This window comes from Chrysochloris asiatica, unplaced genomic scaffold (assembly GCF_000296735.1).
Source record: "Chrysochloris asiatica unplaced genomic scaffold, ChrAsi1.0 scaffold00120, whole genome shotgun sequence".
Taxonomy (NCBI): Eukaryota; Metazoa; Chordata; class Mammalia; order Afrosoricida; family Chrysochloridae; genus Chrysochloris; species Chrysochloris asiatica.
This window is the reverse complement of record NW_006408638.1, coordinates 4,675,403-4,694,692: the sequence shown is the minus strand read 5'-3', so window position 1 is coordinate 4,694,692 and position 19,290 is coordinate 4,675,403. Positions and strand designations below refer to the sequence as shown.

General features: G+C 37.4%; 1 protein-coding gene across 1 annotated transcript in view; it reads right to left on the bottom strand.

Moving 5' to 3' along the window:
- The window catches only part of LOC102816377 (uncharacterized protein C3orf26 homolog), a 43,612-nt gene that overhangs the window by 6,229 nt on the left and 18,093 nt on the right, over positions 1–19,290 (bottom strand). The window contains exons 3-8 of the mRNA XM_006868645.1: positions 13,463–13,534; positions 11,545–11,674; positions 7,464–7,523; positions 6,007–6,109; positions 1,879–1,939; positions 1,157–1,244 (exon numbers count right to left, since the gene is read on the bottom strand). Coding sequence (XP_006868707.1) covers positions 1,157–1,244; positions 1,879–1,939; positions 6,007–6,109; positions 7,464–7,523; positions 11,545–11,674; positions 13,463–13,534 — 514 coding nt within the window. The remainder of the gene's footprint in view (positions 1–1,156; positions 1,245–1,878; positions 1,940–6,006; positions 6,110–7,463; positions 7,524–11,544; positions 11,675–13,462; positions 13,535–19,290) is intronic.

Below are 19,290 nucleotides of genomic sequence, written 5' to 3'. Positions count from 1 at the left end.
AGAACAGGTAATTAGGTCATCAGCCGATTAGCAGGTTTTGTGGCTACTGGCTTTGAATAAGTCAACTAAGCTATAAAAATCACTGGTGGATATTGTCTGGAAGACTTTAAGGTTAAAGTATTACAAAGGAAATTCATTTTGGAGAAATATTCCCACATACCTACATTTCATTCATAGGAACTGCATTTTTGTTCCAACATGTTTTATATACCCGCCCTCAACCAGAATGGGAGTCTTGGGGGAACCAAGACTCAATGAAGCAAAGAAAATGCTGATCACATGCAGAGAAGCAAAATCCAGAGGTTACAAATTGGTAGAACGAAGTCTGTATGGGTGCACTAACCTGCTTAAAGCAATTGGAATTTAAATATACTTATGTAGGCATATGGATTCCTGGTGTGACTCTGTAGAATCAGTACTGGACTGCAAACCACAAAGTCGGCAGTTCAAACCCACCAGTTACTCCTCAGAAACCCTATGCAGGGCCGCTATAAATCAGAAGCCACTTGACAATAGTACACAAAAACAGCACTGTAGGCATATGTACTTCAGTTTGCCTGTTGCTTTTGTTGTTATTAGGTATCATTGAGTCATTCCTGACTCATAGTGACCCTTATATAGGACAGAACGAAACACTGACTGGTCCTGTGTCATCCTCACAACTGTTTTTATGTCTGAGTTCATTGTTGCTGTCATTATGTCAATCTACCTTGTTGGGGTCTTCCTCTATTTTTTTGACCCTCTACCTTACCAAGCATGATATCATTTTCTAGGGACTGATCCCTCCTGACAACATGTTTAAAGTATGTGACAACTTCTAAGGGGCATTTTGGCTGTACTTCTTCCAATAAAGATTTGCTCATTCTTCTGGCAGTGCACGGTATAGTCAATATTCTTCACTAACACCACAATTCAAAAGCATTGATTCTTCTCCAATCTCCGTTATTCACTGTCCAGTTTTCCCATGCATCTGAGGCCATGGCTTGGGTATTTTGCCTTGGTCCTTGTCATTCCTGCTGACTGACTTTAGAGGCTGAGTTTCCAACTCCTGAATTACCTCACAAGTCTGGATTCATTAACCACAAATGTCATTTCCTAAAACTCACATGCAGGGAAGGCAAACTCTGGGAAGGAGTCTTACGGCCTCTTCTCATACCTTGTTTAACAAGTTCTTTAATTCTCCCTGGAGTTCCAACACCCAGATACACCACATGTTTCTCCAGCAACTTGATCTGCTCCTGGATCTATTTGAAGATGGAACAGAAAGAAGAGAAGGAAGAATTCTTTGAATGTGCAGTTACAGGCAAATTAGAACATTTTATCTGAAAGTTAATAAGTGAAAAACAAATGGGGCTTGCTTTGGGTCAACACCTAGGGCAAAGAGTTAACAGTGAAACAGAAGAGCATCTCCTTCAGAAACTGGTAAAACCTTTGAAAATTCTGGAATCAAATCTTAGCTTCTATACAAGAATCTCAGAGGATTGAGGGCAGCTGTGGGGAGAGGTGAATATGTGGAGACTGGGAAATTCAAAGAGGATCATTATGATCATTAATGTGTTATACAAAGAAGGCCCCAAATAAATGACTTGCTACAGTAGTGGTTATGAATCGGGCTGCGAACTTCAGGGTCAGCAGTTCGAAACTACCAGCTGTTCAGCGGGAGAAAGATGAGGCTTTCTGCTTCCGTAAAGATTTACAGTCTCAGAAACCCTGTACAAGGTCCCTATGAGTCGGAACCGACTCCATGGCACATAACACAACAACAACAGGAATAAGGAGAAAAGATTGAAAAGAAAAATGTGGGTTCTGGGAGTAGCCCTTAGGGATCATTCCAGGAGTTCCCTCAGTAACTCTGAGGAACCTTAGGCCCCTGCTTACCTTTATGTGTTTTGCAAATAATTTCATAACTTTGCTGTCTCCTTTAAATGCTGTCATTGACCTAATGAAGAGGAATAGAAAAGTACTGAAAAAACTCACTCACTCCAGGCAAATTGACTACTTAAGCATTACATCTTGCTTATTTAAAAAAAAAAAAAAAAAAGTATTTATATACCTGTAATTGCAAGGTTATGTGCTGTGGAGTTGGTTCCCACTCACAGCGACCCCTAACCACCACCACCAATTGTGAGGTTGGCCCAAGATCGGGCAGTGTTTCGTTCTGTTGTGCATAAGGTCACTATGAGTTGATACAGACTCGATGGCACCTAACAACAACAACATGTGTGTATATGTGTGCAGGTGTCTGGTTTGTATGAGCATATACACAAAAAGCATTTTGAGATTTTCAGGTTAGCACATCACTGGAATGAAACTGGGCACATAATGGGTACACATCGAACTTTCATATAGGAGGTTAACTTCCTTGATGATCAAAAGCAGACACGTTTACCCTTCACTTTTAATACAGAATTTGGGCATTTCAGGCCCCCCACTGCCTCTTTCAAGGAGCTCTGGTAGCATAGTGGTTACAAGTCGGGCTGCTAACCGCAAAGTCAGCAGTTCGAAACTACTAGCCATTATGTGGGAGAAAGATGAGAGTTTCTGCTCCCATAAACATTTACAGCCTCAGAAACTGTGTGCAGGGTCACTATGAGTCGGAACTGACTCCATGGTACTTAACAACAACAACAATCCCCCCTTTTAGGCTAATCTTCAAACTTTGCATAAGACATTTGGTTGTGTGATGTCTGCCTGAACTCTTGTCGTCTGAGGGCATTTATGAAGGCCTGTGTGTTGGCTGTGCGGTGCTCTGGGGTGAGCTGACTGGAAGAAGGAAGTCCTGTACCCTTCTTCAGTCAGAGGACCTCACTTTGATCTACTTTATAGAGTACTTCTCTGTAAAATTTATATATGGAAAGACTTCTGCCAGAAAAGAAGGGAGGGAGGGAGAAAAAGGAGGAATGAAAACCATTGTAACAAGACTGCCCAGGTCAGAGAAATCCCACAGGTGGGTAGCATAAATGTGTGAGGACGTGTAGGAGGGAGGTGTGTGGACTGGGGGGGAGGGGAGAGAGAGTGAGCCGATTCATGCTCTGTTTAGCCAAGTATTATGATGTGCGATTATAAGCCCAGTGTTACAAGACCTAAATTTCAGAGAAGCCGAAAATCTAGATTTTAAAAAAATTTTTAAATCTGATTTTTAATATAAACAACTTGTTCCATTGTTTTAGACACAAAAAACCTGGGTGAACTTAGCCCTTGGGCTGTTGATTTATAGCCTCTGGCCAACAGGCATTCCATTCAGTTTCTAGGTATTCAAAATTCGGGATCTATCTAGACTAATCCAGAATGTCAGCTCAGTGGGCCCAGATCATGCTGATTGGTGCCTTATACTATTATCTTGATGATGTTAACTTTGGCTGCAGGCCCTCAGCCCACATGGAGGGAAGCTCTACAAGTGGACACCAGCTGTCTATTGTTTTACTACAGGTGAGATCTTGAGAATGCTGCCACTATGTATGGTATGGAGGGAAAAACTGTGCTTCTCAGGGGAGACTATCACAAATTTGGCTACTGATGATGTTTCCTAACTTGTCTTGGCTGCTGAAAAGTACAAGACCACAGTTGGGGCCACCTCTGCAACTGATCAAAGTCTATGGAAGTGATCTTAACCAATGATTCTAGCAGGTCCCCCTGACTTTCTGATCTTTTTGGGATGCATTTCTAGACATCGCCTCAGTGTTGTTTTGAGATGACATAAACACAAATGAACAAACATCTTTTAAACTGATGTTTGGGGATAGATGTTATGTAAGAATATTGCTTGGAAATCCTTTATATATTATGTTTTAAGCAGGATTACTGACCAGTCAGAATATATGACTTTGCAAACTAGTGAATTGTGCTATACAAGTTTTAAGGTACTCAAGTTTTCACTCACAACTAAGCTTTCTCCAAGCAAAGTTTAATTAGAAAGACGATTTAGGGGACATATTTAATTCTAACAAAAGTTAGAATTATTCAAAACTCGTGTTTATGAATAGAGCTCATTATGCCTGCTCCGAAATCCCCTTTTGCAAACCACCTAACCTTGAAATATATTGCAGTATTACTGAAATCACAGAACAGTTCTGATAATTGGTATTTGAAGTGTGGCAACACGGTGCTTTTATGCCCCCAAGAAGCAGTCAGCTGAAATCAATTTGACAACTTGTTTTTAGGAAGTCGCCTCTAGTGCAGCCTCTTTGCCATTAGCGCTTGAATCTGCAATGAGTCCTGGGGTGGTCCTTGATGCAAAAAGTCAGTGTAAACGATGGTGTTGTTGTTGTTAGTGCCGTGGAGTCGGTTCTGACCCATAGCGACCCTGTACAGGGTTTCCGAGGCTGTAAATCTTTAAGGGAGCAGAAAGCCTCATCTTCCTCCCGCAGAACAGCTGGTAGTTTCAAACTGCTGACCTGGCGGTTTGCAGCCCGATTCGTAGCCACTACGCTACTAGAAGAGTTTCTATGGTGTTTGTTTTTGTTATGTGCCGTGGAGTCGGTTCCGACTCATAGCGACCCTGTACAGGGTTTCCGAGGCTATAAATCTGTACGGGAGCAGAAAGTCTCATCTTTCTCCCGTGGAACAGCTGGTAGTTTCGAACTGCTGACCTTGGGGTTCACAGCCTGATTCGTAACCACTACGCTACCAGAGCTCCTTAACGATGGTGTTAGGACCTGAAATATTTTGAATCTTCCTGGTGTGGCACTGTGGGTTAATGTGCCAGACTGCAAAGCTATTTGATCTGCAAGGAAGGTGGTTCAAGCTCACTAAGCTGCTCCTTGGAAACCCTATACAGGGTCGTTATGGGTTGGAATCGACTCGACCGCACTTAACAACAACAACAAAAGGGATACTGGACTCCTGGTGTGGCGCTGTAAAATCAGTACTGGACTGCGAACAAAAAGGCTAGCAGTTTAAACCCACCCCATACAGGGTTGCTATGCTTCGAACTTGATAGCACTTTACAACAACGACAATAGTAGGGATACTATCCTCTCATTCGTATTCATTTTCAGAATTTCACTGGCCTTTTTCTGATGTAATTTTCCATATGAAATTTCTGCTTTTTAACTTTTTATTGTTAAATGCGTGAAGATTTCAGACCAGATAATCAGTTTTACATCCAACAAATCATACACTTTTCATCTCAATGATTTCAATCCCCACAATGTAATATCACTATTCTACTTCTTCTCTGTGTTCCTTGTTTCCATTCTTTTTTCTTTTCCATATGAATTTTAAATTGGTCTACCTAGTTTGAAAAATAGCTCCACAGAATTTTATTGGGAGTTCTGGGAAATCTGTAGATTATCCTAGGGAAAACTGACATCTTACCATGTTGAATACCAAATGGCTTTCTGCATGTTCAAGATCTTCTCTGTCCCTCATATAATGCCTGCTTTTCCTAAGTTTATTTCATAGATTCTGTTAAGTTTATTTCTTGCCATTTTATCTTTTCTAATAACTATTTTAATCTGATTATATCAGTTCGGCACATATCAGATGCGAAGAAACCGTTTTTCTTCTAACTCGGTGCTACTGGTGGTATGATCCCTGGCTTTGACCTTTGCCTCCTATGCCGTGCTCACCACATAGCTGCCAAAGTGATCCTTTTAAATAATTATTTCCAATCATGTGACTACTCTGCTCAGAATCCTCCAATGGCATCTTATTGCAGTGCTTTTTGCACCTACTGTCTTCTCTGTCTGGAACAATCTTGTGCCAGGTATCTGCTGGGTCCCTCCTTCATTGTGTTCAAGTCTCTGCTCAATTCTATCTTAGCGAAGGTCCCATGACTATCCTTTTATAAAATAGCCCTACCCCCTTTTATCCTATTTTCTTTATATAACTTGCCATTGCTTGGCATATATACTTACTTAGTTGTTTGTTTTCCCCTGTCTGTCTCTCCAACTATAACATAAGGTCCACTAGGGCAGAGGACTCTATCTGGTTTACTCATTGACACAATTACAGCACACACTTGTTTGGCACGGAAAACATTTATAAACAGGTAAATCTTCTTACCTGATGAGTTCCAAGGCACGGGTGGCAGAGCTGCAAATAACCAGCATCACAACTGATTTTTTCTCACTGTGGTTTTTCCGAAGTTTTGCCCACTTAGGGCAGACTGGAAAAAAAAATCACATATACAATTACCCTAAATATAGCAAAATAGGGTACACAAAGTTGAGGATTCTCCAAAAATGTTAGGGTTTTAGCAAAAAAAAAATCATTTAGATTCTATTTTCTGGTTGTTCTAGCTATTAGCTTAAAATGAAATATCACATATAATATACCAAGTAGCTAAATATGGTTAGTTCTAGGACTAAATAAAAAAAGTTCAGAATAATTAGTTTTTGGTATATTTATGTTTGATACTTGGAGGCAACGTTGATTACAAAGGAAAAGAACTCTGATTTAATAATGTTAACTGTTAAAGAGGCATTCAGAATAAGATCTAAAATGAACAGACATTTAAATAATAGCAAACATTAAGTACTGACATTGTGTTAAGCATTTTACATGCATGACCTTTTCTAGTCCTCATAATATCTGGAGGCTGATTCTATTATCATCTACATTTACATTTGCTGAAAAATGTTAAGGTTGGGAAATGTTAAGTGTACCAGCTTATTAACTGGTGGAACTGGTATATAAACTCAAATTGGATATTGTTCAAACTGTTGAGAATTTGAAATAAGAATGTGAAATTTCTACATCTACCTACCAAGCCACTCCTCAGAGACCCTATACAGGGTTACTATGAGATAAAACCAACTCATTGGCAATTAACAGCAACAAACTATAACTAGAATTATCTAGTTATTCCTAGCTACACTAATAATTGGGCCTTGGTTTGGTACTGTAAGATGCGTATTAGATTGCTAACTGCAATGTCAACAGTTCAAGCCCATTAAGCTGCTCTTAGAAACCCTTACACAGGTTCTCAGTGGAATACAACAACAACACTAATCATTAACATGCACTGAAAAAAATCAGGTTGTTTTAAGTACTAAATAGCCATGGTTTGAGCTTTGAGTATGTGAAAAGAATTTCAGAATATCAAAACAGGAATCCAGATTACATGGTTCAACTTCCTTATCTTTCATATTTAAAAAAGAAAATCAAGCCCCAGGGAGTACTCAGTGACTTGTCTTAGGTCAAAGAGCAAATCCGTGAAGGATCTGTGACTAAAGTATTACTCTCTGGATTCCTAAGACCAATGCTTCTTCTAATGTGTTAAATACCAAACATGAGACCAAAGACCAAATTTCCAAACCCAGTGCAAAACCAGAATAAATTTATATAGATAAAAATTAATATCAAGATGGACTTTAAAAAGTTTTCATTTAGAATCCATTTCAAATGTAAACTTCTGATTTTAAATGTTGTCTTAAATTTTTAAAGAAACAGACCTTTTTTTAAAAATAGAATAATAGCAAGTGGTGAAAAAAAATTTTTTTAAATTAGTGTTTACTTACTTTCCTTCAGGTAGGATGAGAGACTGTGAGTTAAGTCATTGGCTTTGAGGAAACAGGAGTCTAGAAATAGGAGAAACAGGTTTTGTTGAGAATTTTGTAACAAATACAGTATTAAAATAGATTACATATGAATGATGTATTTTTAGTCAAGTTTTTAAAACATTAGTGAAATGATTTTGAATAATTCATTTTTGATATTTTTATTTATGATTGATGGTTTGAGGCAACATTGATTATGTAAGAAAAGAACTCTGAAATTTAATAATATTGAATGTTAAAGGGACACATTCAGAAAAGTTTATTTATTTTGATGTATTGTTTAGTATTTTGAAAGAAATGTATAACTGTCCACTGAGCTGCCCATAATTCCTTAGAGTAGTGAAAGAAAAGCTTGTTACATCATTCAGCGGACTAACAAAAGATCTTGATTTTCCAAATCCATGGACTAGAGAATATACAAAGGCAAAGCTTAAATCTTTGAAGTAAATCTATTAAGAGATGCTAACAGTTGTGTTATCACAGAAATGCAAATTAAAACAGGTGACAACACATTATACATTCATTTTGTCTGTTCTTGTTGGTTATCAGTCCACAGAACTTCTTTTAGGATGTTATTGCTGTTGTTAAGTGCCAGTCAAGTTAGTTCCGACCCATAGCGAAACTGTATAGGGTTTCCGAGGAGCACTGGAAAAATGCTTAACACCAAGTATTGTTGGGAATGCCGAGTGGTGGTGGGAACTCTTGTAAACTGTAGGTGGAAGTGTAAACTGTTCTAATTATTTTGCAAAGTATTTAGTAGAATTAAATGTATCCAACCTTGTTGTTGCTGTTGTTAAATGCTGTCGAGTTGGTTCTGACTCATAGCAACCTTGGGTAGGGTTTCTGAACAGCGGCTGGTGAGTTGGAACAGCCAACCTTGCGATTTAAATCGACCTTGCAGTCCAGTGTTTATCTTACAATGCCACGCCAGGACTCTGTATCTACCCTATAATGCAGTAATTTTATTATGCAAAGAAATTCTTGTGTGGTCTCTAAAGGAACGCATGCAAGGAGATTCATTCAGCATGACTTGTGATGGTGGGGAGCTGGAAGTAAACTAGTGTATATATCTGGGAAAATGGGTGAGTAGGCTGTGGTAGATGAAAACAGTGAATACTATGCAACCCATAGAAGCAATGAGCTAGGTGTATATAAAGCATCAGCATCACCATACAGACAGAGCTTGAAAAAAGTGAGGAAAGAAACAGAATGAGAACTTCAACACAAATCACTTAGATAAATTTAAAACATTATACAACAATATGACATATTTTATAAGGCTACATATAGGTTTCAAAACATATATCAACAAATTCGAGCAAATGCCTTTGGATAAAAGAAAATGTGGACTGGGAAAGAATGAGAATAATAAAACAAAACACAACACAGCATAACACGTTACAATAAAGCATAGAGGCCCACCCTGACCAACAGTGATTATGATCTAGCAACCATGTAGTAGATTAACTCTGTATGTGGAAACAAAAACAGCAGCATAGTTATCATCCTGATTCTTGCTTCAGGAAAAAGTACACCTATAAACGTAGCAGAGTGCTATGGAGTAAACCTTTACTATTCCTATTGTGACCTAGCACATACAACTTACATTATTATGTAAGTAACTTCAAAGATGTTGCCTCCTCCACTTTGTGGAGACTTTGATGGACTTTTAAACTGTAATTTCCCAATCCTAGAGAATGTTTTCTAAAGTGTAGCAAGTAATGAGACAGAATACTTTAGGATGGCCCAGGGAATTTTTTTTTTTTTTTAAAGAAGTTCCTTGGTCATTCAATTGCAGCTAGTCTATGGGTATTTAGGAATCACTGATCAAAACCACACTAGAGCTCTTTGAGAGTAATTAGCCCCAAGCAACTTCTGCATCAAAACCCTAATTAAGCACCCATGTGTAAGACATTAACAATGTACAGTGCACAATATTAATTGAAAAGACATGTTCCTGCCCTAAAGAACAAACAACCTCAAACAAAAACCAAGTTAGACAGTCGGCAAACTAAACAGGCACAATATTTCATTATTTATATCCACCCTTCTGAAGTCTGTTTCAGGTAATTAATGGTATCTACTTCCCTTTCTCTAACCTGGTCTTCCTCTCTGTCCTTGGGCTCTTCAGTGTAGTGACTGGGTCTTTCTCTTAAACATTTCTATGATGTCTAAGAATGTTCAAACATACTTGTTTATGAATATTTCTAAGATACTTTTCTTCTTCCCCACACTAACTCATGACCACACTGTTCTTGACTAATGAACTAATGAATTGTAATATAACATGGACTCACTATGGAACTGAAATGATGTCTTAAAATTTTCTTCTGACTTTTGACTCTACAATTCTAGAGGCAACAGTCATTTATGATGTTCCATGAGATTACAGAATAATGGTGTTCCCTGGCTCAAACAGTTCAGTGCTTGATTACAAGCCAAAAGATTGGCAGTTCAAACCCATCCAGAGACACTCTGAAAGAGAAGCCTGGCTGCTTCTGAAAGGTCACAGCCTTGAAAATCCTATGGCGCAGTTCAATGCTGCACATATGGGGTTGCCAGGATTTGGAATCAATTACATGGCCACAAACAACAGTGGTTTCACTATCTCAGATTTTTACTTTAAGTGGAAAGTAAAGTCTCACAAAAAATTAGAAGGAAAAACTGACCACTGAATCATGTTACAGTTTGAAAAGAGATTTTGCTATTACATTTGATTCCTGAGATAGAGTAGTTAGGGTATACCTCTCCTCCAAAGGAACTGGTGTGTTGAGACGGGTGTTTGTAACTGCTCTTCCAGCAGTCTGGGCTCAGTAAGTCTAAAACTTCAGATCTCATTCATGTGGAAATGCACTCCTTCATTTCCCTAAAGGGTATTCTTCTTGGAAAAGAAACAGACAGGGCACTCCTGTCTCTAAATCCAGTGTGTGTGTGTGTTTTTAAAAAGCACATCATAAAGGGATTAATGAAAGCTGAGGGAACAGATTGTTTTTCAGCTTCTCAGGCTTCCAGAAAGCATACAGTTGTAATGGAAACAGAAATCAAATTACCCTTGACTTTTTCTAAAGGCCGGATGGGATATCCCTAACAATCTATAAATGGTTCATTTAAAGCAGTGGCACTCAAACTTTTTGTAGTTTTATTTTATGGCAACATTGCTTTTCTTGTAAGTTTTACAAATATTTAGAAGTATTTTCTTATAAGTATTAAATACAATATTCTTTAGCTTAATTATACATACTTGCAGGCAGTAGTTTTCAAATTCTAGCATGTATAAGAATCATCTGTAGGAAGTGACAGTCTAGCTAACAAGACAGACTTTTGTCCCTACCTTTAGATTGTTGTTGTTAAGTGCCATCGAGTCAGTTCTGACTCAGTGATTCTGTCAGGGTTTTCACGTAGCCGCTGGTGAATTCGAACTGCTAAATTTTCGGTTAGCAGTCCAGTGCTTATCTTACAGTGCCACACCAGGAATTCTACCTTTAGATGTTGATGTTGTTGTTGTTGTTATTAAGTGCTGTCAAGTTGGTTTCAACCCATAGCAACCTGTATAGGATTTCTGAGGGCCAGCTGGTGAACTTGAACCGCCAGCCTTGCAGTTCAAACTGACCTTGAGTCCAGTGCATTATCCCAAAATGCCACACCAGACTGGGCTGGGATCAAAAATACTACCCTAAGAACAAAACCAGGACCAGAACCTCGTGATTAAAAACAACAACAAAACTAAGATGCTTATTAAGGATAAAGTCTTGTCTATAAGGAATGAGTAAATCGTTATTTCATAGCTATACCTTTAAATATGTGTTCTGTCTTTATTTTCACTTGGTTTCTATCCTCATTAGGGATTCTATTAGGTTAGGGAAAGGAATATTAGCACATGGAAAATACATTCATTTATGGCTAAGACACGTAACTATAACAAACAGTAAAGAAAGTAGACCTGCTTTACTCTTTATCGTCAAACAGCCACTTTCAATGAACAATTGGCCCCCTAGATGACTACTCTCCGAACAGCCAGGGAGGAGAAGAAGCCTGGTCCTACCTGGTAGCTTCAGTTCTTCTAACTCAATCACTGAGCGGTTGCTGCTGTAATAGTCCTTCATCAGCTTCTGTAGGTCTTCAGGGGTACCTGGTTTGGGTTCTGATTTTGCAAGAACATCAGTAATTTTCTTCTGAGATATGAAAGAAGAAAAAAAGGAAACAGATTTTAGAATGGGATTTGTCTTAAGACAGATTGATTTAAACTGCAAATAGCTTTTGGCAATAGTTGAAAGCCAATGTGAGTTCTAGTAAATAGGCCTGAGAAAATATAATAGATACTTCCTGGAGACACAACTATTGTTTTTAAGACTAGTGAATTCTAAAGATCTAGCTTGGTCCTATAACTTCTAGGAGAACTGAAATTCTTGTAGGAGTCTCTAAAATAGGATATTATTTTCTGTTAAAAATCAAGAAATCTTGTTGATATGGGAAATTTTATCTAAGGTCTCCTTAAGGTCTGGATGATTTGTACTTTTGGTAGAGTGAATTTTGTGGATTTCTTGCCTCACTTTGTTTTTAAGGGGCTGAGTCTCAGTTTAGATTTCTGGGATCACAGTAAAATTTGCAGGAGAAATTTGAGCATAGAAGTGACTTACATTTTTCAAGTCTTGGGAGACTGACAGTCTTAAAGTGGTTTATGGAAAGTAGAACAGATACCATAGGTAATAATTTTCAACATCTATTTTAATTTTTGGCTCATTTGTGGAGCACTTACTGAATGCCTGCAATGTAGGAATACACTATTGTTCTTTTACTTTTCAGCATAAACTTCCCTTCTCACTTCCTTCCTTCACAAAAGATCCAAAAGGACCCGTTTTCCCCTCCTCTTCCCCCAGCTTTTGCCCCCTCCTTCCACAATATCCTCATTTCTATTTCACTGCCAAGAATTGTCAAGGTTTTGTCAAATGAATTAACTTTAAAAAATATGTCATCTGTGGGCACATTTTAGTGTGACCTCAGCCAAGGCTAAACCATCTAACGAGAGTTCTGACCTTGAGCCACTAAGAAGTTAACACTCCTGAAGGCCATTAGTGTACAAACTATCAAAGAGAAGTTAAAGTAACTTCTTTAAGGACTTGCCAAACCTCAGCCAATTTGGCATCTCTCGTCTTCCTATTTGGCCATTTTCGAGAAAAGAAAACACATGCACATATACTCTTAGTTTTCTAAAAGCTTGCTGTTAAGTAATTGGGTTGAGTCCATCTTCTTCCCTCTAATCCCAATCATATTTCCTCTGCTGACTTCAGCGTATACCCTTCTTGGCAAGGAGAGAATTACACCGCTGTTTTCACAACTGTGGTTGAAGGTCAAAGCTATCCATTCTTTCTCCAAGGCTGTGAAATAAGAAAATTTGTATAGGAGCAACAGAGTCTTCCCTATGCTCGCAAGCAAGTTTTAAAAGAGGAGGGGAACATTTTGACTTAAATTATAGTTACAAATTAGAGTCAGAAATGCTTTATGCTTACACTGCCTTCATCTGCTTATTACGTTATTTTCTTTAATACTTGAATGTATAAGGTCTTAATGACTGGGATGGGTGGAAAAGGAAGGATGGTAAATTTCTTTTCTTGGAAATCTGATCCATAATGGTTGTACTCCATCTCATACAGAGTTAGAGGGACCAGCAAGCAGGATGGCTGTAGGCCCTCTTGAGAATTAGAAACTCATGTCTGACTTTTATCTACAGTGAAAACACAGAGTGTTTCAGCAGACTGAAACAGGAGTCAGATAAAATTCTTTTTCGCTCCAGCAGAAACACTTTTTGTTGATGACCTTAGAAAAGTTACTCCACCTTGCTGAACCGTACAATTTGTGCATCTGTAAAGTGAGGATTAGAATAATTACCGTGTCAAAGTACAACATACACATGTGTGATGAAAATCATGTGGAAGAAATCATTTGTGAGAAATTATTAGTACCTTTTTCCTCTTCCTGGTCTTCTTGGCCTCCTCTTTTGTTTCCTTTGGTTGTACAAAGAAACATTCTTTAGGCTATAAAGAAATGCAAATAAGAAAACTTTCATCTTAGTGTGATGAGATGTCAACTAATAGTAAAAATTCCTAAGCACTTTTGTTATGGATGTATCTATCCTTCAGAGTCTCTTGGTAACATCTACAGACAAGACAAAGTCAGAAAGTGCAGATGATTTAAGATGTGAAAATCTTTGAAAAAAGGTCAAAATGAGCGAGTGAGTGTGTATGTGCAGAGTATTCTGGATTGAAGACAGTCCTTAGTTGTATAAAATGCAGGCAGAAATAGATGTGATTAGGATTAAGACAGATTGACTACAGTGGTGGGGATTTCTGGGAATTTTGCATAGTCATGCTATATTTCATGTCACTTAAAAAATTTTTTTTATTTTGTATTATCCATTTCTATACTCTTTTCATTAAGCATAAAAATTCTAAAGTAGGATACATTCACTTGTGTATATATTTTCAAAACAGCCTCATCTATAGAGACTACAAATGGAATGTTTTTGCTAATGGTCTTGGTTCAAAGCACCCAAAATAATCTATTTTGTCTGTTGCCTTGACCCCTGAGTAACCATATAGGTTAGTGCTATTTTTACTCTGAGTGTTATTCTTTGCTTTTTTTATATATGTAGGAAAACAGGAAATTTGGACGAAGATCTTGACTTATAAAATAGGATGTCTCAGATTCCATATTTATTAATCATAAGCAAGAATATAAAATGTTTCCTGTGCTGAACCTTTTATGCAACATCTTTAAACAAGTTGCCAAGTAAGATATAAAATGTAAAGTGAAAACATTCTGAGTTTTCCCTTGATTGTGTTTTCATTCCAAGTAGAGACTTCTCAGTTGAAGCTGGTGAGCTACTAACGAAAGCAATCTTGTCTCCACGGGCTCTGTTTAAAATGATTACAGATGAATCTTTCTACTAGAGCTTGCAGACAGCCTGCAGATTAAGAATGACTATGGCCTGATGCCAGAGAGAGACATAACGCTACATAATTTCTTCAAGACATGGGGCGAGGACCAACAGTTTCTAGATTCCTGTTTTAGTTAGAAGTAGACTCTATAGATCCAGGATTAAAGTTAACAGGGGATCTTGAAATTTTAGGCTTTTCTAAATTAAAACAAAAAAAACTTATAAAGAGCAATTGCATCATACCTAAAGAAAAGAAAGGTATTATGACCTTATTTCTTATTTAGAGAGCTAAGCTGCCTTTCAGATTTGGCTATGCCAATTTGATGCTGGTACATGCCAATTAGAAACTGGGCCAAGGCCACTAATATGTCACAGAAGCTGCCAGATAGTCATAAGAGTCCAATTACAAATGAGGCCAACATTCAACTCATGCTCCTGAGGCAAAAGCCTGGATACAATTAGTAGATCCCCTAAGACGAACTGCAGTATCTCATCACCAAGTACCAAGGTCTTGGGAAGCAGATTTAGAAACCTGTTCTATTTTCTTATTTAGCAAGTAGGGTTGCTCTCTAGGAGTATGTTCAATTTGCTGGGCTCTATTTATGTTACGGTTATAAAGCCAATTAAATCAAACATTATACAAATTAAATTTGGAAATGAGATCAGTTATAAGGACATGAATGCTCCAATTCTAGAAGAAAAATTAAAATGCTATTCTGAATCATACACAAGAAAAAAAAAAAAAAAACATGCTTGATGAATTACTTTAGTCAAGATATTGCATCAGACTGAAATGTTAGGTTCAAAGTCTTAGGTCATCCTAGTGGATCCAGTTAATTTATCTGGTTGGGGTAGGGCACTAATGAAGAAGCCAAGTTCATGGGCCCAGTTTTCATAGAGGTGAGATGACTTCATGGAGAAATCCAAATCCACAGTATTGAAAATTCCTAAACTGAGCAACTTTGTGAACGCTAATGATAGCTCTCAGAGAGGTAAAAAGATGCAGATGACCCTAAGTCTAGGCCACTAAGCATTTCTGAAAACTAATTCCAATGATATGTAACTTTGACAATTGGTAAGTAAAATTGGAATGTGGCAATTTTAAATATGTTGTCCAAAGAATCACACTTTCTCCCATGTATACTAAAAACAAATAAACAACAAACAAATGAAAAACACAAAACCTTTCAAATCAAATTGGAGCATGTTCTCAATTATTTAAAGTGTCAAAAAACATATATCTTTTAAGAACGATTCTCCTGGCTATATCTGGCAAGTCAATCTCAAAAATCCCACTAAAATAAAAATAAATTGAAAAGGTATCAATCTATAAGACCCAAGAAACCAAGAAAGAGGACCACAGTAGTGGAGAGACTTCAACAAATTTTTAGAAAATGAAAATTGCTTAGTAGATGACTTAGCAGAGAGAGAAAGCCAGCACCTGGGCTTTAGGAGAGGTAGAAGCTAACAAGGAGTCTGTTTGACCTGTTAGACACGGAATGGTTCAGTACTTGCAGGCATAAGTTACTACAGACAGTAAAGGGCTGAAAAGAAAGGGATTGATTCAAAGTATAGATTTAGAAAAATTAGCACCTCTATACTGGACTGTATTTCCTGCCCAAGCAGTCAGGCAACTACCTGCCTCCTATCACCTTGTCCATCATGGGAGCAACTTGAAGGCTTATTCTCTGGGGAGACAAAGAGGACCAAGCAATCTGGTCCAGTGGAGATGGGGCAATGATTTTGAGACTCATCAGCATTTCATGCCTGTGTTCCAGAATATCTGGAGCCAGGCCTATGTGTTAATAGGAGGAGACTTGAATTCTCTGGGAAAATAGGATGACCTAAGAAAAATTCCACAAGAGAATGAAATTTGATGTTCCATGGTAAACAAACCCCACTAATACATACAATCTTTCCATCAATTTTTTAGTGTATCTGATGTGGTACTGTAGGATAAGCACTGGACTACTAACCGCAAGGTTGGCAGTTCAAACCCACCAGCTACTCCTTGGAAACCCTAACTTGGAACAGATTCAAAGGCACTTAACAATAACAATATGAATAGACAGCTCAGTTTTATCAGAGATTTTTAAGGAACACCTCTAACACAAAAGAAAAAGTTTACAACAAACAAACAAGTCAACAAACATATAAGCAAACAAAGAACTCTGAGAAAAGAAGAAAGACTTCACACCAATTACAATTAATATGCTCAAGAAGATTTTGTAGCCAAGAAGCAAGAATAGGATGCTATAAATACCAATAATCATAAAACATTAAAACAAATAAGAGTTTTAGTATAAAATGTAACAGAAGAGTTTGAAGATAAAATCTCCAAGACTAAGAAAAAAATTAAGAGAAGAAAACGGGAATAAAAACAGGTAAGAAGATTAGAGAATAGTCTAAGAGATTAAACATGTCAATAATAGGTACTTCTTTAAAAAAAATAGGTGAGAGAAGTACTGATTAAAGAAAAAAAAAAACTTTCTAGAACATAAAATTCCAAAACCAAAGCCTATCAGGTAACTGGTACAGTAAATAAGGAAAAAAACCTGTATCACCATGAAATTTCAGAACACACAGAGTAAAAGAAAAGAAAAGAAAAATTTCTAAATAACCCCAATATCAAATAACATTCAAAATATAAAGGTTAAGGACAAAGAATGGTATCACATTTCTGAACAGCAATAATAAATTCTAGAACTCAGTGGAACTATACTTTCAAAATTATGAAAACATTATTCTCCAGTTAGACTTTCATACCCAGCCAAACTATTATCAAGTAATGAGTAGAATAGACATTTTCATATGTTTTAGGTCTCAAAAAATTTAATTCCTGCCCACAGATACTTAAGTTTGTGTTACAACAAAATTAGGGACTGAACCCAGAAAGAATGATATGGAGAGTTAAGTAAGGGACATCAGTTGAAGTTTCAATTGCTCAGCAGGCCTAGACAGTAACCAATTGAGAACAGAAAGAAGTCTGGAGGTTTATAACAAAGAAAACAAGTTGATGTATTTGAGCATACAGACATGTGGGAGAGAAATGAAAACATATGAAACACAGCAAAACAGGCAAATGAAGAGATGAGGTAATAATTAATGCCATGAAAAGAAAGACTTGTACAACAAAAGATGGATGATCACAGCTTCTCCTTTTCTAGGTGTATTTCCATAGTCAGAATAATGTAATAGTGATACTTTGTGATATCCTGGTGTTGGCAGAGGAATAAATGGGAGAGCTGTGTTCTCATATGGAGTCCTGGTATGGCGCTGTAGGATAAGCACTGGACAGTCAACAACAAGGCTGGGGATTCACACCCACCAACTGCTTTTTGGAAACCCTTTACAGGGTCACTATGAGTCAGAACTGACTCGATGGCACTTAAAAACAATAACATGTTCTCATATACCATGTCAGAAAGCTAATAGATTGTGTCAGAAGTAGATAAATCAAGAAACAGTAATATAAACTATAAGGTAGTAAATAAGGAAAACAGCTTAAAAATGTTGAGGGTGGTTACCTCTGAGGAAAAGAACTAAGGTGGGGATGGGGTGGAAAAGGGGACTACTGTTTTTTCATGAAAACTCTGTGATATAAAAAAAAAAGATGTATAGTTATTACTTTGATAAAAATAAAAACATTCTAATTATCATTTTTTAACATGATGAGCATGTTCATTGTAAAAAGTAAAACCAATTTGGAGCTGACTTTTTAGTTTCTTTACTACTTGATCAAAGGTTATCCAATATACATTCATCAGAATGACTGAAATGAAAAAGACCAGTAAGTACAGTAGTTGGCAAGGATATCATGCAGGCAAAACTCCAATATAGTGAGTGTGCAAAATGATGCAATCATTTTGAAAAAAAGATCTGTCGTTTTCATAAAACTAAACATGACTTAAAAATTCTATCCCTATTTATTTACCTGAGAGAGTAAACATATGTTTATGAAAACATATGTATATGAATGTACATAGTTGATTTACTTATAGTAGCCTCAAACCCCATGTGTCCTCCAATAAAAGGATGGAAGAACAAGCTGTGGTATATTCATACAATTGAATTTTACTCAGCAATACCAAGGAATGAAGCACCATGCATTAGACATTGTTGTTATGTGCCATCGACTCGGTTCCAACTCATAGCGACCCCGTAAAGGGTTCCTAAGGAGCAGCTCAGCTGAGGGGTTTGAACCACCAATCCTGTGGTTCACAGTCCAGTTCTGATCCTAGAGCGCCACACCACGAGTCTGCAGCATTAAACATAGATGAAACTAAGTAACGTTATGCTGAATGCAAGAAAACTTAAAAGGATATATATATATAATTTCATTTATATGGCATTCTATAACAGGTGAAATTAATCTTTTGGGAAAAATATCAGAACAAGTCATTGCCTCTGGGGTGAAGGGCTTGGAATGGTGATGACTAGTAAGAGGTATGAAAGGACTCTGAGGTGATGATAATGTTCGTTATTTTGATAAGGGTTTGGGATTTAGAGATGTATTCATTTCTGAAAACTCACCAATGGCATACTTGGTGGTGGTTGTTAAGTGCTGTCAAGTTGGTTCTGATTCATAGTGACCCTGTGTAGGGTTTCTAAAGAATGATTGGTGAGTTTGAACCACCAACCTTGTGGTTCAAACCAACCTTGCAGTCCAGCGCATTAACCCATAGCACCACACCATTTTACTGTGTGCTAACTTTACCATCCACACAAAGAGAATTTTTAAAAATGTTTTATTGTGAATTATATGATGGTTTACATGAGAGAACTTTAGTTTTACATTCATTCTATCGTATATCGTTTCATTGCCGTGGTTCCAATCCCCTCCATGCATCATCA